General features: G+C 46.4%; 1 protein-coding gene, 1 non-coding gene and 1 pseudogene across 2 annotated transcripts in view; 2 read left to right on the forward strand and 1 right to left on the reverse strand.

The window, feature by feature from the left end:
• Nucleotides 1-24,389, reverse strand: part of RNF17 (ring finger protein 17) — a 1,983,649-nt gene that overhangs the window by 1,361,044 nt on the left and 598,216 nt on the right. The window contains exon 15 of the mRNA XM_069202301.1: nt 7,178-7,336. Within this exon, the coding sequence (XP_069058402.1) occupies nt 7,178-7,336 (159 nt within the window). The remainder of the gene's footprint in view (nt 1-7,177; nt 7,337-24,389) is intronic.
• LOC138252489 (U6atac minor spliceosomal RNA) lies at nt 14,058-14,128 on the forward strand (annotated as a pseudogene).
• LOC138252488 (U6atac minor spliceosomal RNA) lies at nt 14,664-14,789 on the forward strand. Its single transcript, XR_011195222.1, has one exon. It is a non-coding gene; the product is annotated as a U6atac minor spliceosomal RNA (small nuclear RNA).

Raw genomic sequence — 24,389 nt, forward strand, 5'->3', positions numbered from 1 at the left:
CAGTCTTTAAGGCCTAACCATCTAGTATTTTGTTTTAAATCTCTAAACACGACAGGACTGAGGCACTTAACCAAGGCCCTAACAGACCAGATTAGAAATTTGGAAAAATGTAAACGATTATAATTTGAAAATTTTTTCTGGCAACTAGATCAAATTGTGAATTATTTTGTAGAATCACAATACTGACAGTGTGGTACAGTACATGCAAAGTCTTCTTCCCACCGTAGTATCACCAATGTAGAAAGCTAGCTCGTTATATAGTGGACAAAAATGAGGTACACTGTGCAAAGGGTCCAAGCAATCCAAGGAGGTATCACAGATGCACAAATGACATCCCAAATGCTCTTTCTCTGGGCAAGCAGTTAGGTATATCAGTGGGTTGTGCTAAGCAAGTAGGACACACTCATGCAGAAAGATAGACACACTCAATGTAATCCAACACCAATTTATAAAAGTAACATGTACTTTTGAATATATTTAGATCCCACGATTATCGTACTTAGATGAGTATTTTTTGAGTTATTTTTTTTTAATAGTTTTTAAAAGTAGACAGTACATTTTTCCGATGCAGCTATGTTACCCTATGGGGGAAGAACAAGCACTGCATACCGGTATAGTGCAGCAACGTACGAGACCAATCTCCTTGTCGGTACGGGACAAGGTCCAAGACCACACCAACAGCTCATCTCGGGCAGCCGGATGCAGTGGTGCAGTTTAGTGTCTTGTGCTCTGTTTAGTCTATGGGGGAAAGGCCTGTGGTAAAGTTGCTGCATGGATGGACTGGGGAGTCCAGTTAGGGATGAACCACCGTGGGGTTCAGTTCTTGCTATGCTTGGGTCTTAGGGACACCAGTGGTCGTGTTCTTCTCGGTCCAGGATCCAGGTGCAGAGGTTGTTTCGACCATCAGATTTACCGTATTTAAAATGGCTTCCCTGTACACTTACTATGTCCAAGAGTTGACAAAGACATAGTAGGGGCATATATGCTCATGCATATATGCCCTCACTTGTAATATAATGCATTCTGCCTTAGGGCTGAAGGCCTGCCATAGGGGTGACTTACAGATATTACAAGCAGTGTTTTATAGGACATGGCACACAAATGTGTCCCATGTCATGTTGTCGATTTTGGGAGCACCGTGTCACGCAGATTAAAATGGCAGCCTGCATAAGGTTAGTGCTGGGCCCTTACAAAGCACAAGTTGTGCTGCAGCTCTGAGGGGCCCTCTTCAGTACCCATGAACTAGGCACCAGATGTACCTTTTACTAGGGGCTTACAGGGGGGTGAAGTGCCTGGTCACATGGGGATCAAGTGGCCAGGTGTCTTGTTTTGGGGAAGGAACACTGGCACTGTAGACCTGGTTTGCAGGAACCAAGTGCACTTCAACTGAAGTTTCATCTGCAAACGAGGCAAATAGTGAAGGTTTTGTTGGGGGGGGGGGGGGGGCGGGGGTAGAATTGCAACTAGGACCCAGCTTCCTACAGAGACCTTGAGCACAGACCCTATCATAGGCAGATATTGTACTGAGCACTCTGAGTGTCTCTACCAGGAATTCTGTCTCCTCCTATGTGATATGCATTTATACCTTGTGGTATTCAGCCAAGTATTTAATAACTCTGTGGTAAGACAATGCATCATCTGTGGGTAATGCCTTTGCTGGTATTAATTCTTTGTTTGTGTCTGGCAGCACTACATCATAACCATACCATGGGTCTAGGCTTTGTTGGGGGTCTCCTTGTCAGTCTGAATTGTGTGAAGTGACCCTAACTCCCTGCCTCTTTTCCTACTGTGTGTAGAAAATGGTGACATGGGCTGTGGAGGTGTACGGAAGTCAATTGGCTTATGGCATGTGCCTTTATGCTCCATAGTTGCCTTCTTTGGAATCAGGTTAGGCATGTCAATGTCCTGCCTTTTTGTTTTATGAGGCATTTCCTGTGAAATGTCCTGGCCTATTTAGCACTTTTTTTGCATGATCCCTTGAAGGTTTTCAAAAACATTTCCTTCTGATTCATGGACCACTAGTGTCTTGCCTACTTTCTGCACCATGTGTTTTTCTGTTTGTTTTTTTCCCTGCCTTCAGATTCAGAGTGTAGCTGTGCTCTGATACGTTCTCAGGAATTGATGTGTGCCTTGGCCCTGATAATGTGTCTGGCAACACCATATGCTTGCTTGGCTCTGATGGTTTTGTCAGTGCTGGAGGGTGACAGTGTTGATGCCGTGGTATATGCAGGAGTCGTGTGCTGTTTTGGCATGGAGTACTGCTGCGTGTCACCACCATGCCTGTTCCTGTGGCCTGCAGACTAATCGGGATAGATTATAGCCTTGTCCTTTCTGCTTTGAGGTGTGCTCTCGGTGTCGACCATAACCCTAAGCGAAGTTGGGAGGACTGAGAGACTGTTTTCTTCACAACCCTTGGTGCTGTCATCATCCTTGGCCCAACTCTGAGGGTCACTACTCATCTTGTCTGTGCTGCTGGACTAGGAGAAGCTGTAGCGCAACTGACCAAAATGGTGTCTCCTTCTATTGGATCCTCACGTACTTTGTTTCTGAGGGCTTGTAGATGTTGTATCTCTTCTGTCCAGATAATTGCCTCAGTACCATTGCCATTTTATGGGTTAGTCGCAGTTCCATCTAGTGCAAAGTGTTTTCATTTTTGAACAGGTTGAAGGCTGCGCAGTCCTGATCCGGTGACAGGCATAGATTGCAGACATCGTGTGTGTCTGAATATGCGTATTTAGCCCTCCTTTACCCGGAGCCAAACTTTCTCAATGGGTCCTGGAAGGAAGCTGAATTACTGAAGAAGACTGTAAATCCTGCGGTGGCTCCTCAGATCCGTAAGTTGACTGAAGTAAGCTGGTCTGGGGTGTGGTGGACACCTATGGTGTTGGCACAATACCAGATCCAGTAAACCCCTTTTAGTTAGTGAACAGTGTCTAGGAAGCCTGGGCTCTCTAGTGGTAGCTGTGGTGATAAGCCAAGACTTAACTAGGAGGAGTGTAAAGCACTTCTAATACCAAAGTAGTCACACAGTAACGTATCTCATATGAAAGGAACCACACAGTGTTGCAAAAATAGAGGTCCTTTATTACAGTAACACTGGACTAGATTACTATAGGCACACCCTCAACTGGAGGCTAGCATACACTATACATACACGTTAAGTATTAGGAACTACCATAGAAAAACAAGCATTGGCAAGAAATAGCAGAAAATAGCTAGGGCCCTATAGGGGGGCCAAACCATATATACCAAAATAGTGGAACATGAAGTTAGGACCCCCACCCAGGGATGTGGAGTAGTTAGTAGGGAGCTGAGAGGAGTTGGAAGCCCAAGAGGTGAGTACCTAGATGACCCTCAGTGACCGGGAGAGCAGAATTAAGTTAAATGGTCTTCCCACAGACTAATAAGGGGACTTGGAAAAGGAACTTTGCAAGAACAAGACCAGTCCAGTGGAACTCAACGGTGGATTCCGGAAGAAGAGGATCTGTAAAAGAAGGGGACAGAGTTCAGTCCAGGTGGGGCAGGAGCCACTGCCCACCGCTCTGTGGAAGAAGATCTAAGTCGATGGTGGAAGATGGAGGTCAGCTGTGGAGCCAAGGAGCTGCAGAAGAGTCCCTGAAGTCATCCAGAAGCTGTCCCACGCCAGGGTGCAAATCTTGACAGAAGTGGATTTGCAGAGCTGAAGAGGACCAGCAAGGTCCAGGGTACTTGACCCTTGGACGTGAGTCCAGGCTGACCTTCAGCAACCAGGAGCCAGCCGAAGCAGTCGTAACTCCCCACAGGCAACCCACTGGCAGCAGGCACAGTAAGTTGCAGTGAGGCCCAGTCAGCACACTGGGAGAGGAGTCCCACGTTGCTGAAGCAGCAGAGGAGAGACTGTCCTTGCAAGGATGACGTGCTGGATGCCGGGGCTACTGGGAACCTGAAGATCCCTTGGCGCAGCAGTAAACAAGCCTTGGTTGTTGCAAGAGTCGTGGTTCACAGGGATTCTGTCCTGCAAAGACAGGCAAGGTATCACCCTCCCCTAAGTTGGACAGAAGGCAAAGAGGGCCAGGAGGACCACCATATGTCTTGGAGGAGCCACACAGTTCCACAGGACATTAAGTCTCAGTAGCCAGGCGTTGTTGCTTTAGGCCGTCTGATGTTGTCTCAGTGCTGTAGTCTTGTTCGGTTTCTGTGAAGTCCAGCAGCGGTTCCAGTGGCCAGGAGCAGAAGAGGTCATTGCAGAGGAGTCCTGGTGCAGGCTTGCACACCAAATATGGGGACCCACTCGCAAGAGAGTCCCTAAATCGCCCTAACTGGGGGCTTGGTCACTTTGCAAGGTGACCGCCTATCAGAGGGGGTCACTGACATCAGTTACCTGTTCTGACCAACCAGATGTTCCCAGGGTCCTCTGCACATATGGCTTCCAGACGGCAGAATCAAGTGGCCACCTGGAGGAACTCTGGGCACCAGATAGACCGGGGAGTGGTCACTCTTTTCCTTTGAGAAGTTTCGCGCCAGAGCAGGACCAGGGGTCCATGGACTAGTGGAAACTGGATTATACAAGGGGCACCAAATGGGCACTTTAAAAAGCCGATTGCATCCCCTCTCCCATAGGAAATCCTTTGTTCTGCCTTCCCCCAGCTTGAGCTGGTCAAGAAGCAGGAGGGCAGAACCCTATCCGAGGGGCTGCCCTGGAAGACTAGTAGGAGCAATTCTGGGGGGTCCTCTAATACTGGCATTATTATTGGGGTATGATTCCAACATGTTTGATACCAAACATGCCTAGGTTCGGAGTTACCATTATGTAACTGGACACAAGAGGCCAGTACATGGGTAAAATAGCTTCCCCGCACTTACGAAGTCCAGTGCAATGGAACTGGAGTTCGTAGGGGCACTTCTGCTCATGCAGCGAGGCCCTCACACACAGGTACCTGCACCCTGCCCTCTGGGCTTGGAGGATCTACCATCGGGGTGACTTAGTGACCTGGTGCAGTGACCAGCAGTGAAAGGGTGCATGCACCTTTTCACGCAGGCTGCAAATGTCATGCGCGCAGAAGTAGTTTGCATGGGGTCCCATGAGTGGCATAACACATGCTGCAGCCCATGGGGGACCCCTAGTGTTCCAATGCCCTGGGTACCTAAGTACCATATAGTAGGATCTTACAGGGATACACCAGTATGCCAATTGTGGGGTGTAAAGTGTACCACGGCAGCAAAATTTAGAGGAGAGAGCACAATCACTGGAGTCCTGGTTAGCAGGATCCCAGTAAAAACAGTCTAAGCACACTGATAACAGGCTAAAATCGGGGTAACCATGCCAAAAAGAGTGTCTCTCCTAAATCAATGACTTGTCGAAGTCTCCCTCGATAAGTAAAGTCCGTTACGATCCATTAGGCATCCATAGGCCACAAAGTTGGGAAAAAATAAATCTAACAAAAGGAGCTGCTGGACGTGCGCATTCCCTAGAGAAGGTCAAGACTGATAATCACATCAACATTATAAAGATTTCCTAAAGACAAAACTTGTAAAGTCCGATCCTAACACTAGATGGCAGGAGTGTGCATAGCATGTGTATCTGCAGTCAAAACATGCTACGAATATGTGTGTTTTTTGGCAAAGTTGTAGGTTTCAAGGGCATTGTGGGAAAGAAATGAATTGAGCTCCTCTCAAAGCACACTACACTCTAAACTTCCCTGGTATCTGTTTTTCCAAAATGTCTAAGTTTGGCAGATTTCCCAGAGTAGTGGACAAGCCGGGGCCTAAAAACACCAGTTACTCCAATTGCAGGCACCAGGTCAAGCTAGGTTTTCCTGAGAGTAGTGTGAACGCTGGGTGTTGAGATTTTGCGGATCCCTGCAAATTCAGAACTAACAGAGAAATGTGAGGAAAATGCATGTTTTTTGCAGAAGGTTGTGGTTTGAAAGGAATTGTGGGTTTGAAAATGTCATAATATCCACAAAAGCTACACCATTCCTGACTTACCCAGTGTCTAGCTTTCAAAAATATCTGATTTCCCCGAGTTGTGGTCAAGCCCTGACCCAAATATCGCAGGTACCGGAATCGGCAAAAAAGGTAATTTATTTGACAAGGAATTTCTGATGTCCTCTCTTTGCTTTTTGGGGTCTTTTTATCAGCAAAAATTAGTAAACAATAGTAGAAGGTTTGCTATTATGAAATGAATTTCTATCCTAATTGGCTTCCAAAGATAAGCTATTGTGCAAGGAACATCATATTTTGTAAAATCCTGTCTGAATCACAATAGTATGGGTAATCACAAAAGTAGAGGCGTACAAATACCCACAATTACTAAACTCAGTATTGTGTGCACTTTTCAACAATACATACAATTTCTTCAGATTAATTTTTCATTCATTCGATTTTACCATATGAATTGCTGCATGGTTGGTGTACAATGAAGAATCATTACAAACTGCTGCTCAGTTGTTTGCTATGGGTATTGTGTGTTTTGTGGACGACAAACAAACACTAGATGTCCCTGCAACCAGAAGAGAGTGACTAGCGTAATGGTATGTTACTTTTATGAATCGGCATTTCGGGGGGAAAAACACAGATGAAAACTGTTATTTGAATTCAACAACTAGTTTCTTTTAAAACAACATACATAATCTGCAAAAATGACCTCTTGTTGGATTCTGTACAGATTTCAGAAATGTATAACTTTTCAGGTTCACCCACCAATGGGATTTACATGTGCTTCCACTACAAATAATAAACAGGTTGAAACTGCAATGAATAGATAAAGACTACCATTTGGAAAATGGAAAACGTGTTGTAAAATTTTTTATCGTTGACTCTGCTTGTTCATGAAGCAGGGGAGTTGGTACTAAAAGTCTTTTGTTGATATATTTCTTCAAGGGTAAAAAGTCATAAGCTTTATTTTATTTTTCATTTATAGAAAAAAACATTAGCAATTTTTCAGATTCTCTTGAAGGGAATCGACAAACCCTGGGTACCTTTAGAATGCTAAAGCAGTGAGGAACAAAACCCTAATATGGCTTAGATACCGTTGGAGGAAAAACAGTTATGGGGCTCTAAGTGCACAAAAAAATCAAAAAGGGTGTAGGGGGTCGAAAAACCTCAGCAGCTAAGGGCTTAAATGCAGTCAAATAAATGAAAACACATGTTAGGGTACTTTTTACACATTTGGATCTATACAAAGTTGATACATTACCTAATGCCAACACATCATTGGGGCTAGGGCTGCAATTTGTTGTGCAGTAGAGGGCGAGGATTTGATCCAACTCGTTTGCTGTTTTCTTCTTAGAGTATCGTTGTATATAGAAATGACATGGATTTACAACATGAGTAACAAACACTAGTTCTTGACCACCTGCACAAAATGTAACAAAAATAATTATCACACACACGTAACATATGAATTTTATAAAACATGTAACAAACAAGATGAATCAACAGCTGGAAACTCAAATGCTTTGAGAATTAAACATATTCCCCTATACTAATGATCAGTAATTGATGAGCTGTGAAAGAGCACCAAACACACGAGCACTGCATTATAAATGATCATAATGCAAATGTTACAATGAAAACGCCCGGTCACAGGTACCAGGATTGTTACTGAGTCCCTGATTTGACATATACCACATGTTTGTAGGATACCCTTAAAGTTAGTCAAAGATTGGTATAAAGTATCCTATAGCTCCAAAATGTCTCTCACTCCTCCCCAGAGTAATCAGGGATTTTTTTTGACACAACAAAAACGTCCTGGTCCGTCCTAGATCCACTCCCTACTTTTTCCAAATAATCACAAAGGGGTCGATATTAAAAGATGGGCTATGACAAACATTTTTTGATTAAGAGTATTTTAATACCTACAAAGAGTAAATCTTTCTTACTTTTAACATCAAGCTCTTATGCAGGCCAACTATGCTGGCGATAAGCATGGATCGGTTATAAACATTTTGATAGCAAAAGAAAATAGCGTTGAGCAAACAGGATTTGAAATTCGATGTTATGGGCAGCAACAAATGGAGAACTGGAATCCAGAAAAATAAGTTATAAATAAACCTTCGCTAATGGTCTTTCTGGTGGATACTCTACCATACTGCAGGTTCCTCACCATAGAATAGCACCAGGCTTCATACTGGATCCTTAAGAAATAACAGCATTGCTCCCACGGTCAGGGAGGTAGCACCTTACAGATCCACACTGACTTTGTTCCACCCCAGAAGTGACAACGCAGTCGAGTATAAGTGCTACCCCTTCATGTTGACATCAATGTTTCTTAAGACAGGTAGGAAAGAAAGGCAGGAAGTAATCTGCTGTTGAACAGTTAAGTAAGTTTTTTTTCTGATGATTACTTCTAACTGCTGATTCCTCACCTTTAGAATAGATACCATAGCAGTACTTCCCAAGACAGTGGCACTGTAAAATAGATCAGACCAAAACGTCCTGTAGGACTGAACAGACAAAAGGCCCATTCCAGAAGACCTGGCTTTCAAGGTAGCACTGCTTCGTGAACATGCGTACTGTCGCCCATGTCACAGCCTCACAGATGTCAAGGAAGGCACTTTTCATGCCAGAACAGTGGTTACATCCTTGGTCGTGATGAAATGGGCCCTCAGCCCTTTCTGAGGCTGCTTGATGGCCAATGCATAGCAGATCTTAATGCAGAAAACTATCCACCTTAACGGAGTCAGTTTCTGCAATGCCTTGTCTTTCTCTGACCTAGAGAACCGCAAAGAAAGCAGATTGCCCAATCAACAGTCCTTGGTGCCATCCATATAAAGGCTTAAAGCACTTTTGGGATCCAGAGAACGGAGTCTCGCCTCATCTTTTGATAGGTGTGAGAAAGCAAAGAATACAGAGTAATGGACTGCCCAGAATGAACCGCAGTACCAACTATCAGCTAAAAGGACACACTGGTTTTCAACATCACCTTATCCAGGACAAAAGTTGTGTACGGTGGCTACACCACATGTGGCGAGTCACAGCTAGAGCAACCAGTTACACAGTCTTCAGAGTCAGGAGAGGCAGAGGACAGCTGTGCAATGGTTCAAATGGTGTGCACATGTGGAAAGTGAGGACCACATTAAGATCCCAATGCAGCGTCACAATTGGATTTTGAGTAAACAAATAAATCAAACCATTTAGAAACCTCATCACTACAGAACGAGAGCCATTGATCCGGTAAAAGTAAAAAGGCTGAAAGATAACCTTTAACGGTGCCCACTCCAAGTATGGCCTGCACTAAACAAATGCTCCTGCACAAAAGTTATACGTGCAACACTCAGGGCAAGAAAAGCAGTGGCCAACAGGCATACAGGAGTAGTGTACATCACTTTATCCAAAATGGGTCTCAGAGAAAGCATTCTTTTGAACTTCTATATGCAAAGGTTTTGAACTTGTGCATTTTCGATTTAATTTACCAGGGTTTTCTCCAATGCTGGAAGACAGCCTGTGCCACCTCATGGTGTAATTGGCATTCTTGAATTCGTCCTTCCATAAGAAGGTGTTCAGAGGGGGAGATTTCTAAAATAGGACAAAGGCCTGAATCCTTGATTGGCACTAGGAAATTGCAGGAATAAAAACCAGTCCCTATTTTCTGGGCTAAGAATCTCTCCTATGGATCCTTGGGCCGAAAGAGACTGCACCTCTTGGAGCACTACAGACGGATGCTCTTCTAAAAACAAAAAGACAAAATTCTAATGTGGGTGAAAGATGTTGCCATTGACTAGGACTGGCAGGGCATAGCCTCACTGCATGATCTGGGGGAACCACCTGCCGGACATTATATTTTGCTTGGATAAAATATCTGATTCAGCTCCACTACAGGGGAATTGTGTGCCACAAAGGACAAACTATAGCGGTTTGGACACTGTCGCCAGAGGGGCAGGAGAATGGTATGTATGTTGTCCTGGGCAGCCAGTACATTGTCTGCATGATCGCCTTCCCTGTCCTAAAAAGATTTGCGTGTATGTTGCAGTGCGGTGGGATGAAGTGTGGCGAGTACGCAAACCTCTTCAAGTAGACTTCAAGGCCGAAAGGTGAATTAAGCTTCTCATCGACCAGGTGAGACCCATCAAATGCCATGTCCATCAAAGAGGCTCCCAAACCCGTGACTTCCATTCAAACATGCCACCTGCGCACCATAATAGTGCCAACTACTCTGCCCAAAGTTCTGGCCATTCTGGGTGGCTCCAGCCCAATTGGCCCAAAAGTCATAGGGAACTGCTGGCAAGATCTCAGTAACCATTTGCCATAAAGCAGAGGGCAAGACTAGTAAAGGAAAACATTAGCTAACTGAATGCCTTGATTCGATTTGACTTCCTGTCAGAAATCATGGGGGGAAAATTGGGGTTCGTCCTACCCGCGGATGCCAGAACCACCAATCTTTCTGATGTAGGATGTTGTGTCAAGAAATCTGGGTCATCTGCTGCTGATCTGTGGCATATGACAACTTTCCTGTTCAACGGTGGACAGGAAAAGGGCTTAGACCAAGTACCTATAAGGGTGTCAGTCACAGCTGTATTACAGGGAAGTAAGGGTTCCCATGAAATCTGTCCCAGTAGTAAAACGTCTGTAAGGCCACTAACAGCCTGATTTAGATGTTGGTGTTAACGTTCCAAAAGTCGGATTTCCGCCTGAAAACCTGTCCACCGCCTTGGCGGTCCACCCACCACATTTAGATGGAAGTAGTCCCATAGGCGAAAACACGCCCAAGTCCCACCAACTGCGCCAAGGATTCCCATTCGCTGCCATGGCACTATAGGAAAAGTTGGCTGGTGAGGGGACTCCAGCCACACTTACCGCTGTCCAGATTTGGATGTACCAGACTGCCAAGCAAAAAGTGGCGGTCCAACCTCTACATCCGACTTGGCAGATTGGGGAGAAGAGTGATGCAAATGTACCTTTTTTTCCCAATCCCACTTCAGTTTCAGGCTGGACACGACTGGACAGGCACTTCTATCGCTTCTGCCACGGGACCACTGAGAAAACATGACCCTCCCATCATTGGACACGTAGGCAACACGCATTGACTGTGTATGTTGTGGGTTACTGCATGAGCTCTGGATCACTGTAGACATTTACACGTCACAGCAATTTTTAAAAAATTACTGTGACATGCGTATGTCGGGATTGTGGCACGGATGGGGAGACACCGGTACACAACATACATCACACACGTACACAACTGTCATTATGGCATCAGGATTCAGTGCCAAAGAAATGCTGGCACCACAATAACGGTACAATCACACTTGTCAACTGTGTCCATGTTTGCGCATTGCAAAGGGACATGTACCTGACATGTTGTCAATCGAGTTGTATGGCTCAGTACTTGTATGAGTGTGTGCGATACGAGTGGCTGGGTGACGTTGAGAAAGGTGGAGTGGGTGATGTTGTGCTTGCCTGTGTGCCATCGCATATGGCTTGGATGTTGTTGTATATGTTCTGTTGTGAGCAACATTCAGGTGTGTGTTGCACGGCAATCGTGATATGTGAAGTTGTGCATGTCTGTGTGTTTGTTTAGGTGAGTGTGAAGTGGTGATTGTGTAGTGTGTGGTTGCAGCGTCAATAGTGTGTGAATTATTTCAGTCATGGATGTATGGCAATGTGTGTTTTAGGCATGTACGTGTTGAGGTGGGATGATGGTATGTGGCAAGTTGTGCGTGACACAGGGACACACTTTGGCAACGGTAAAGTGTGTGTGTATGTGACTTACCTGTATTCCACAGCCAATGCCATTGTCCGATGTCCACTGAGTCCCATGATGCCCTTCCTTTGTCAGCAAACCACCACCAGTAGACAGCCTGTATGACTAACATGTAAATACAGTGGGCAGAACACCACTGACTTAACGGGTCCACTGCTGCGGCAGTCTGGCGGTAACATCACCAAAACCTAAATCAGGCCCTACGTTTGACTTAGGTAGTGCTGGAGAAAATACCCCACATATATCCATTGTCATCACCAAAGGTTGGTTACAATCAGAGTCAGAACCGAAAAGTTGTTTGAGTGCTAAGGTGCTGCTCTGAGGAATATGCAGTTTTGTCTGAATCTGATTGAACAGGGGCCGGGTGCACTGGAACAAATTAGGAGTGACCTCAGTCAGGGCTATGATGAAAATGGTTCAGAGTCAAATAGGACTACAGGAACAGGATCTTCCTTCTGTGATATTGGTGCTGCAGTCAGTGTCAAAGGGATGGCGTGGATTATGGTGCCCGATTATAAGTCTGCTCCGTCATCAGGGCAGAACCAGGATTCAGGAGACAGAGGTGGCGCAGGGAGTGGACTGGTAAGCAGTAACTCGACTGAAGGCCTCCGCAGATCTTTGGGGCCCAAAAAAGTACCAGACTGAGCATTAAGAATGCCACAAATTAACAACATGACCTATTGAAAAGACTCAAGCTGTGACGTCAATAATGGGTCTGGAAATTCAAGGGGCATTGAGATCAGCTGCCCAATTGGATCCGCAGTAAAGACCAGGTGAGAGACAGTGAAGCAACCTGACGTCTTTGCATCTTCTCAGCATGAAAGTGGATGTGACTAGGATAAATCACCAGAAGACTTAGATCGCAATGAGGACCTGTTGCGGGAACAGGTCCACACCCTTCACTTTGAGCAGGAGGGGTACGGCTGAGAACATTTCTGGCGTTCAGCGACATACAGCTTGATGGTCCTGGATTCCCTTTAGTGTCATAAGGGCTCACTTTTCTCAGAACTTAGAGTCATGGAACGAACCCAAACACCAGTGGCACACTGTGTGGGCGATTTGTCAGAGACAATTACTTATGACAGTCCCCACAAGGATTAAACTCTGTAGATTTAGGAGGTGACATAGTTCTCTTGCAAACTGTAAAAAATAATTTTGTAAGAAAATCAAGACATGAGGAATAAGTTTAAAGCAAGCCCATATCGCCATATGAAAAATTAGAAAGAAAGGAACTGAGGTGACTGAGCAGGGTAGGTGATTACATATGGCTTTATCATCACACCTCAGGAGTGGAACGAAATCACTGCAGAATGATGGAAAGTCAAATAAGTATGGTTAAAGGAGGGTCTGCCTGGAAGGGTACTGCAGTTTAAAAAGCTTAAAATGTGCATTAGAAGTTGATAAAGTCCATGAAGATGGATTCTATGAAAAATATCTTCACTTCACCTTGGAAGTAACTGTGACAGCAGCTTTAAAAGGCAGGGTCTGAGCGTGGGTTTGAAAAGACTGGATGGCTTACATTTTGATGGACATTGTAAACGTAAAAAACCAAGAACAAATATTAGTAAACTCTATACGTCACTAGAAAAGTGAAATACCCTTCTTACACAATGCCCTGAGTTACTCAACTGTTTCTTTGAACTTCATCCAGACATTTGACAGCATCTGGAAAGTTTAAATAGTTGTCATGAACAGATAGGTGGCACCACAGCTCCAATTCTGCACCAGGATCCTCCCTGGATCATACTGCTATACAAGGTTGAGCACTGATTTCAGTTCTCAATTTCTTTCCCACCCTAATAAGCCATTGCAAGGCTCACAAAACGGGCGGGACAAGGAAAGCACAAACCACAACGTATCAGACAAATGTGCCTTGAGGGGATGAGGTTTCTCCTCAAAGCACCAGGAAACAAAACAACCATTTGCAATGTAATAGGTCTCGTATTTGCTTGAGTTAGAGCTATTGGCGTTGTAATACGTAACTGGACTTTTCCAGCCACATAAATTGGTCAACCATGCAGCATAATTTGGTCCTCTCTGCCACATAATTCCAGTGGCGCCGTGTATACGAAAAATAAAAAAAAATGTAATTACCTCGAATGGAGCCAGTTCTACATTTGCTTGTATTGTAATTAAAGGTTTCTTCAACTGGCAACTGGCTGAGAAAGGTACATTTACTATAATGCGAGCTGGGAGAAAAATGCCCAGTAGACAGTTGAACTTAAAGTCACTAATTTTTGCAAAAGTCACATTCTTAAAATTAAATGAAAAAATGATGGATTTGTATTCCAAGTACAAACCGAAACTAATCCTACTCTAAAGAAGAAATCAGATTCTAGGTGCTTAAATATAGCTCTGGGTTGTGTGCACAGATGTGTGTTTGAAAGAAAAGAAGGTTAACACTCCCCTTGACAAGGATGGAAGACGTCCCAGTAAACTCATTCTCTGTTGTTGCTCCTAGAGACCAGATGTGGCACTATGGCAATCTGAAATCAGCCCATCTCAAGCTTGTGTCTCACGTAGTCATGCTTCTTTATCTTTTGTAGCCTCAGTTACACCATTGTGCTACTCTGAGCATCTTCTGCAGTCAAAAGTTAGAACATTAAAATAACCCGTCCTCAAATTATCAGACGTCTCCAGGGCAACTTGGAGACGAGGCGCAGATAGCTTAAACACGTAAAATGCACCAAAAAAAAAGTAATTACCTCGAATGTAGCCAGTTCTGCATTTGCTTCTATTGTTATTAAATGTTTCCTTGATCGGCTGAGAAAGGTGCATGTATTATAATGCAAGCTGGAAAAAATAGCCCACTAGACATTTGAACTTAAAGTCACTACTTTTTGCAAAAGTTGCATTCTTAGAATGAAATGAGAAAATAATGGATTTGTATTCCAAGTACAAACTGGAAGTAAGCCTATCCTAATAATGAAAACATCAGAATCTAGGTGCTTAAATATAGATCTGGGTTGTGTGTATAGCTGTGTTATTTGAAAGGATAGAAGGTTAGCACTTCTCTAGACAAGGATGGACGAGGAAGAAACAAGATACGGCCTTACAGCACAAAGCAGCGAGGCAAAAGAAAAAATACTGCACCACACTAAACTTAATGGCCGATCATGCAATAATCCATGTAACAGGGTTAGTCTCAAAGGCAGTAACAAAGCAGCCTCAGGGCGGGACAAACGTAAAGCATTTAAGTAAAGTATTTACATACAAAATCAAGGGAATTTTGAAAGGCAGGCCAAGGAATGAATGAAAGTGATGGGCGAGGTTAAACCCACAGAATAGATTACACATCGCAAAAGAGCAGGGCTTGCGCACTGCTATGCTTGACATAATAAAATTGACATCCCGAAGAAACATCTTTGGCTAGCAAGCTGAGAGTATGACTCATCACCCCTGCATGCAGTTCAAAGTAGCTCAGATTTCACAGCTCAAACTTAAGGCATGAAGAGTTAGACTGTGTAGGAAATTGGGCTCTGGTTTCAGTCCCGCCCCCAACCCTTCCACACACACACACTTTTTGCCTGGTTTTTGACCAACTTTGACTGAAGTGCACTGGGTTCCTTCTTACCAGGATCCCAGTGCCAGTGGTCTTCCCCAAAACAAAGCTCCTGGTAACTTGATCCTTAAGAGGGAAGGCCCTTAGCATCTCTATAAGTCCCTTGTAAATGTACCTAGGGCATGGGTACAGAAGAGGGACCCACCCTAAGAGCTGCAGCACAACTTGTGCCACTCTAAGGGACCCACCACAGAACTCATGCAGATTGTCATTGCAGGCTGCGCAATAAGGTGTTCCCTAAAAATGAAAACACAACAATGCACACACTCCGTGTACCATGTCCCCTAAACGTACAAGTTACTTACCTTCGGTAACAAAATATCTGGTAGAGACATATTCTAGTTGCAGATTCCTTACCTTAGAACTTTTCCCCAGGCGCAGACTTCCTCGAGCAATACCCTTGGGCGTCGGTAAGTGGCATCGGTCGACTCCGCGGGCATCATAGTCACCGTGATGAGGTTGGGAGTAGTACATAGATGCCACCTTAGCGCAGTGATGTCAGTTCTTTTCTTTGCGTGCCACATACTGATCCAAAGAGAGCTACCCTGGTCCCTTTTTGACCAAGTTCGACCATTTTGTTGAATTTTTTTATGAGTTTTTGGTGCGTCTAGACGTCCCTGAAGACCAGTTTCAAGCCGTGCGAGGACCATCACCGTATGATGTTGGTGACAGATCCGCATCGGGTCTGTTTGTGGTGCTTGGAGCATGACCACTCCCGAAGTCATGCTTCGGGTACTAGGCCTTGAGGGAGTGGTCCCTCAAGCTCATGGCAGGCTGGCGCTCGACTGCGCATGGGTCCCGGTCTCCCTTGAGAGGAAGGTCTCGAGCCCGTTAGTGGAGCCGCCACCATTCTTCTTCCTCCAAGTCTTTGGGCACAGGTAAAAAGTCGTTGAAGCGGTCCCGCCGCCCTTCGACTTCACCCTGTCACTCAAGGCCTCTGTCTTCGGAGCCTGGTTCTGGGTGGGTCGGTAAGGAATCTGCAGCTAGAATATGTCTCTATCAGATATTAGGTTACCGAAGGTAAGTAACTTGTACATCTAATAGAGACTTCTAGTTGCAGATTCCTAACCTTAGAATAGATTTCCAAGTGTAAGGAAATGCCTCCTTGGCATGGTTACCCCCTGACTTTTTGCCTTTTGCTGATGCCAGTTCGGACTGAAAGTGTGCTGGCACCCTGCTAACCAGGCCCCAGCGCTAGTGTTTTTTTTCCCTAAACTGTACCTTTGCTTCCACAATTGGCACAGCCCTGGCACTCAGATAAGTCCCTTGTAAATGGTAGCCCTAGTACCAAGGGCCCTGATGCCAGGGAAGGTCTCTAAGGGCTGCAGCATGCCTTATGCCACCCTGGGGATCCCCTCATTCGGCACATGCACACTGCCTCACAGCTTGTGTGTGCTGGTGGGGAGAAAAAGACTAAGTCGACATGGCACTCCCCGCAGTGACATACTAACCTCACACTGCCTGTGGCATAGGTAAGTCACCCCTCTAGCAGGCCTTACAGCCCTAAGGCAGGGTGCACTATACCACAGGTGAGGCATATGTGCATGAGCACTATGCCTACAGTGTCTAAGCAAAACCTTAGACATTGTAAGTGCAGGATAGCCATAAAAAGTATATGGTCTGGGAGTTTGTCAAACACGAACTCCACAGTTCCATAATGGCTACACTGAAACCTGGGAAGTTTGGTATCAAACATCTCAGCACAATAAATGCACACTGATGCCAGCGAGAAATTCATGGTAATATGCGCCCAGAGGGCATCTTAGAGATGCCCCCTGAATACCAGTCTGACTCCTAGTGCTAGGCTGACCAGTTTCTGCCAGCCTGCCACAAACAGAGGAGTTGTTGGCCACATGGGGAGAGTACCTTTGTCACTCTGTGTCCAGGAACAAAGCCTGTACTGGGTGGAGGTGCTTCTCACCTCCCCCTGCAGAAACTTTAACACTGGCGGTGAGCCTCAAAGGCTTATGCCTTTTCTTACAGCACCCCAGGGCATCCCAGCTAGTGGAGATGCCCGCCCCTCTGGCCACTGCCCCCACTTTTGGTGGCAAGGCTGGAGGAGATAATTAGAAAAACAAGGAGGAGTCAATCACCAGTCAGGACAGCATCTAAGATGTCCTGAGCTGAGGTGACCCCTGCCTTTAGAAATCCTCCATTTTAAGATTGGAGGATTCCCCCAATAGGATTAGGGATGTGTCCCACTCCCCTCAGGGAGGAGGCACAAAGAGGGTGTAGCCACCCTCCAGGACAGTAGCCATTGGCTTCTGCCCACAGACCTAAACACCCTCTTAATTTTGTATTTAGGGGCACCCCAGAAACCAGGAAATCAGATTCCTGCATCCTGAAACAAGAAGGACTTCTGACCTGAAAGTTCTGCAGAGACAACTGCTTTGGCCCCAGCCGTACTGGCCTGTCTCCTGACTCAAAGAAAACTGCACAGCGATGCTTCCGACAGGGACCAGCGACCTCTGAAGCCTCAGACGACTGCCTTGAAATCCAATGGACCAAGAAACTCCAGAGAACAGCAGCACTGTTCACCTACAGCAACATTTTTGCAACTGTCTAACAATTTTTAAAGAACTCACTCTTCCCGCCTGAAGCGCAAAACTTCACCCTCTGCACCCAACGCCCCTGGCTCGAGCTCCAGAGAACCATCACTATAGGGAGGACTCACAGGCGACTGCGACCTCGTGAGTAACCCAAGACGACCCCGTGGACCCCACAGCGTCACATGCAGAAAGAATCCAGAGGATCCCCCTGACCACGACTGCCTGTAACAAGGAACCCGACGCCTGGACCAAGCACTGCACCCGCAGCCCCCAGGGCCAGAAGGAACCGAACGTCAGTGCAGGAGTGACCATCAGGCGCCCCTCTGCCTAGCCCAGTTGGTGGCTGGCCCGAGAAGCCCCCCTGTGCCCTGCATGCACCGCTAGAGTGACCCCCCGTCCCTTTATTGACCTCAATACAAATCGCGACACCTGCTAGGCAAACTGCACCCGGCCGCCCCTGTGCTGCTGTTTTGTGTGCCTACTTGTGTCCCCCCCAGTTCTCTACAAAAAAAAACCCGGTCTGCCCTCCGAAGACGCAGGTACTTACCTGTACGCAGAATGGAACCGGAGCACCCCTGTTCTTCATAGGCGCCTATGTGTTTTGGGCCCTCCATTGACCTCTGCACCTGACCGGCACTGTGTTGCTGGTGCAGTAACTTTGGGGTTGCCTTGAACCCCCAACGGTGGGCTGCCTATTCCTAGGAACTTGAACTTGTAAGTGTCTTACTTACCTGACAAACTAACCATTACTTTCCTCGCCCAGGAACTGTTGATTTTTGCAGTGTCTACTTTTAAAATAGCTTATTGCCATTTTAACAAAAACTGTATATGTTACTGCTCTAATTCAAAGTTCCTAACTTACCTATGTGGAGTACCTTGCATTTTATATATTTACTTCAAATCTTGAACTTGTGGTTCTAAAAATAAATTAAGAAAATATATTTTTCTATATAAACAATTATTGGCCTGGAGTTAAGTCTGAGTGTGTATTCCTCATTTATTGCCTGTGTGTACAACAAATGCTTAACACTACCCTCGGATAAGCCTACTGCTCACCACACTACCACAAAATAGAGCATTAGAATTATCTAATTTTGCCACTATCTTACCTCTAAGGGGAACCCTTGGACTCTGTGCACACTATCTCTTAGTTTGAGATAGTACACAGAGCCAACTTCCTACAGATGCGTTCTGCAGGTTCAGCGACCCCTGAAAACCCTCCAGAGGACTGCCTGCATCACAGAGGACCAAAAAACTCCTGTGAACAGTGGACCTGTCCAAATAGAAGGAAGAAAAAACTGCTTATAAAGGAATCCCACCTCATTCCAGAAGCGTGAGTCCTAAACCTCTCTGCACCAGACGGCCACTGCCTGTGTCCGGGAGGCCCAACAAGCCAGAGAGGAGCCCCAGGTGATTCCAACCGAGTATCCACCCAGGGCTTAGCTCTCCACCCCTCCATGACGACACCTGCAAAGGGAAGCCCGAGGACCCCCCTGACCACTACTGCATGGGAAGAAAATATCCAGCGCCTGGAGAAGCACTGCAAATGCAGCCCCTAGACTTGAGAGAAACCGACCACCGGTGCAGATACAATCAGCAGGCGGCACTCCTCCCTATCCAGTTGGTGGCTTGCCAGAGAAGTCCCCCTGTGCCTTCCCTGCCGCACCTAAGTGGCCCCCAGGGCCTCCACATAGAGCTCCATTGGAAACCAGACACCCTGTTAGCACTCTGCACCCGGCCGCCCCTGTGCCGCTGAGTGTGTAGGATTGTTGCCTACTTGGGGCCCCTCCAGTGCTCCTCCAAACCCCCCTGGTCTGCCCTCCGACAACGCGGGCACTTACCTGTAAGCAGACGGGAACAGGAGTACCCCCTGTCTCCATAGGGACCCACGTCATTTTGGCTTTTGTTTGACCTCTGCATCTAACCAGCCCCATGTTGCTGGTGCTAGGTGTTTGGGGTTATCTTGAACCCCGAATGGTGGGCTACCTATGCCCCGGAGACTAAACCTTTAAGTTTGTTACTTACCACAGAAACTGTGCTTTACCTCACCCAGGAACTGTTGAAAATTGCAGTGTCCACTTTTAAAATAGCTTTTTGCCATTTTTAAGAAAACTGTATGAATTGTCAATTTGATTCAAAGTCCTGAACTTACCTATGCAAAATAACTTTAATTTAATGTACTTACCTGCAAACTGAATCTTGTTGTTATAGAAATAAAATAACAAAATATATTTTTCCATATAAAATCATATTGGTCTGGAGTTAAGTCTTTGGGTGTGTGTTTCTTCCATTGCTTCTGTGTGTTCAACAAATGCTTAACACTACCCTCTGATTAGCCTAACTGCTCAACCACACTATCACAAATAGAGCATTAGTATTATCTATTTTTGCCTCGGTCAGGACTCTGGGGAACCCCTGGACTCTGTGCACACAATATCTCATTTTGATATAGTATATACAGAGCCAGCTTCCTACAGGTACGCACAGTGCAGATAATACAACTACATCGATCTCAGTTTGGCCAAAATTACATTTACTTACGGCGCCATTGTTGTGTCCCACCAATCGTCCTCATCCATTGGTCCCACTCACATTTATCAGTGACTTCAGGGGCTGAAGTGTCTCAGAAGCACTTCATATGATCGAACGATATATTCAGGAGATCCCGACTTTGCCTAATGTCCCTATCATCACTTTTGCATCCACAGGACTAAATTTGGGTATTGGAGTAGCATCAGGTATGGGGGAATCAGTGCATGCCGCAGTTTTAGAAATGTATGGAACTGTGTATGCAACAGTGCGTATCCCTGCTGGAGTTCCTGGAAGGACTGCATATGGTAACTCGACCACACGTTGCCAAGCACAGTTATGCCAATAGCCTCCCATTTTGAAAACCCCCTCCAGTGCACTCACCTCTACCAGCCAGGTCCCCCGCCACAGTGGAGTTAGTTCTGTTAGCTTCTTCCACCACCCAGTAGGATGCTGCGCCTCCTGCCACCCCATGAACACCATCCTAGGTACTTCTGGGTTGTTCTGCAATACGGAGCTACCATACAAAAGGTCCATAATGCAGGGAGACCCAGTGTTTTAACCTCTAAATGATAGGGTGGATCTACCCAACTTCTGTGAGCCAATAATTGATCACAAGAGCCAGGGATGCTGAATAATAGTACTGTAGATTGGACATGCCCAACCCTCCCTCGTATGTGTGTCGTCGACATATGGCCCAACTAAGACATAGCCTCCCATTCTGCCACAGAAAAACAGTAGCCATTGCATCCACGTCGCTGAACCAATGAGACCATAATTATATTGGAAGGTTTTGAAGGAGATAAAAAAAAAGTGTGCAGCAACAGCATCTGCAATACGCCCCAGGACTTTGAGGAGCAATGAGTGCAACCTCTTCAGGTGTGCTTTAACTGTGTGGACGAGCTGCATATTGTTTAGCGTCCATACGAGGGATGGCGCCAGCGTAATTTTAATTCCCAGATAGGTAAAGCTAAGCCGCCGTATGGGCAATTAGCATTGCCAATCAATTGCGTCCCGGGACCCAGTCAAAGGAACTAAGAGATTTCTTAGGGTTTATAAGTAGTCTGGGTGCCTCTACAAAAAGATGCAGTAGATGGAAACCACAGGGACCACTCGCTGCCAGATTTGACAGGAACAGCAGCATGTCATCAGCATACAAGGAGATACGGTCCTCCTCTCCCTGAGGCCAATGCCAGCCTGTCACAAATGGATCCTCTCTGAGCATGCGAGCTAAGGGTTCGATGGCCAAAGCAAAAAGAAGAGGGGATAGTGGGCATTCTTGTCGTGTTCCACTAAAAATAGGAAAAGCATCTGACACCGTCCCATTAACCAGAACCCTGGCCGTTGGGCAGTGATAAAGAAGATGTACCATACGCTGGAATTTGTCACCAAATCTTCTCTCTAGCGACCACTTGTCTCACATATTCCCGGGCCACAGTATCTAACACTTTCTAGAAGTCTATCAGTGCCGGAGACTCCGGAAGGATATACTTGTACACCAATGCAACGTTCAAGCGCATAATACAGTGTGGGTCGGCATGAAGCCGCACTGATCAGGGTGGACCAATTTCCCAAAACTCTCTGCAGGGGGTTTGTGAAGACAGTGGCATATATTGTTTGTTCCCTGTTGAGCAGAGATATCGGCCTATTCTCTGCGCATGACAAGGATACCCTCACACTTAGAACCATTCACACTGTCCTTGGACAGAGGGGCCTACCATAGGGGTGACTTACAGTATTTAAGTGCAGTGACCGGGATATAAGACAAGTTTATAACTGCAGTGAAAGGTGCATGCACCATTTCAAGCTGGTTGCAATGGCAGGTCTGCAGACACAACTTGCATTGGCTCCTATAGGTGGCATAATACATGTTGTAGCCCATGGGAGACACTTGATGCACCAATGCCCAGGAGATGAAGAGGATTCTCTTAAGTCATGCAGAAGTAGTCCCACGCAAGGCCAGAGTTGGGTCTGTGGTCAGGAGGACCACCAACAAGCCTTTGAAAATGCACATCAGGGTAGAAGAGTATTTGCAGAGAAGAAGAGGACCAGCAAAGTCCAGGGGACTCAATCCTTGGAGGGGAGTCCGGGCTGACCCTCAGCTGTATGGTGAGACAGCAGAAGCAGTTGCAACCCCCACAGGCAACCCACTGGCAGCAGGCACATGAAGTGGCAGTGAGGCCCAGTCAGCACTCTTGGAGAGGAGTCCCACATCGCTGGAGGAGCAGAAGAAAGACTGTCCTTGCAAGGATGAAGTGCTGGAGGCCAGGGCTACTTGGAGCCTGAAGATCCCTCTGAGCAGGAGTCAACAAGCCTTGGTTGCTTCAAGAGTTGTGGTGCACAGAGGTTCTGTCCAGCAAGGAGAGGCAAGGGCTAACTGTCTCCCAAGTTGGACATCAGGCAGGAAGGACCACTCAGAACCACCATCTGTGTTGGAGGACCCACGCAGCTCCTGTGGAGAACAGATTCTAGCAGCCGGATGTCATTACTTAGGTGCCTGCGGTTGCAGGGGAGTGACTCCTTCACTCCAAGGAAGATTCCTTCTTGCTTCTTTGGTGCAACTGAAGTCTTGTTGACCCCACAGGATGCACAGCTGTGGAAATGTTGCAAATGACAGAAGAAGCCGATGAAAAAATGTGGCAAGGTGAGGTCATCTCGGGAATTGCAGGACTTTTTGGTTCCTATGAAGTCCAGTAGCAGTTCTGGTGGCCAGGAGTATAAGAGGTTGTTGCAGAGGAGTCCTGGTGGTGTCTTGCATGCCAAATCTGGGTACCCAACTGCAAAGCAGTCCCTAAATAGCCCTAACAAGGGGCTTGGTCACTCTACAGGGTGTCCACCTATCAGAGGGGGGTCACTGACGTCATTCACCTGTCCTGACCAAACAGATGCTCCCAGTGGCCTATGCACATCTTGTTTCGAAGATGGCAGAATCAAGTGGCCACCTGTAGGAGCTCTGGGCACTAACCCTGGGGTGGTGATGGGCAGAGGAGTGGTCACTCCCCTTTCCTTTGTGTGCTTTTGCACAAGAGCAGGGGTCCATGGACTGGTGCAAATTGGATTGTGCAAAGAGGGCACCAAATGTGCACTTAAAAGCAAACCTGCAGCGTGGGGAGGATACCCCTCCCCAGCCATGTAACACCTATTTCCTAGGGAGAGGATGGTATCTCCGTCACCCACAGGAAATCCTTTGTTCTGCCTTCTCCTGCTTGAGCTGGTCAAGTAGCAGGAGGGCAGAAACCTTTCTGCGGGGCAGCAGCAGTGCATGCTGCCCGAAAAACCCTGAACGACTGATAGGAGCAATACTGGGGGGGTCCTTTAAAAAGCCCTAAGAATGCATGAAATCATGCCACCAATACTGGCTTTAGTATTGGGGCATGATTCCAACATGTTTGATACCAAACATGCATACGTTCGGAGTTACCATTATGTAGCTGGACCACAGGTAAGCGGCCAGTAAACAGGTAAAATGGCTTCCCGCACTTACGAAGTCCAGTGCATTGGAGATTTAGTGCCTAGGGGCACCTCTGCTAATACAGACGTGACCTCACACACAGGAACCTGCACCCTGCCCTCTGTGCTAGGAGGCCCCACCAAAGGGGTGATTTATAGTGACCTGGTGCAGTGACCATAAGTGCAAGAGTCCATGCACCTTATCACGCAGGCTGCAATGGCAGGCCTGCAGACAGTTTGCATGGACTCCCATGGGTGGCATAATACATGCTGCAGCCTACGGTGACCACTGATGTGCCAATGCCCTGGGTACCCAAGTACCATATAGTAGGCACTTAAAGGGGTACACCAGTATTCCAATTGAGGGGTGTAAAGGGTACCAAGGCAGCCAAAGTTAGAGGAGACAGAACACTCACTGGGGTCCTGGGAAGCAGGATACCAGCGAAAACAGTCTAAACATAATTAAAAACAGGCAAAATGTAGGGGGTAACCATGCCAAAAAGAGTGAATTTCCAACACCCCCCCCCCCCACACTCATACTCCCCCACTCTCCCCCCCCCCCCCCCAAAAAAAAAAAACAAGGACAATAAGACTAACCTTGCCCAGTTGAGTCTTC

This window comes from Pleurodeles waltl, chromosome 8, assembly GCF_031143425.1.
Source record: "Pleurodeles waltl isolate 20211129_DDA chromosome 8, aPleWal1.hap1.20221129, whole genome shotgun sequence".
In the NCBI taxonomy this organism is placed as follows: domain Eukaryota; kingdom Metazoa; phylum Chordata; class Amphibia; order Caudata; family Salamandridae; genus Pleurodeles; species Pleurodeles waltl.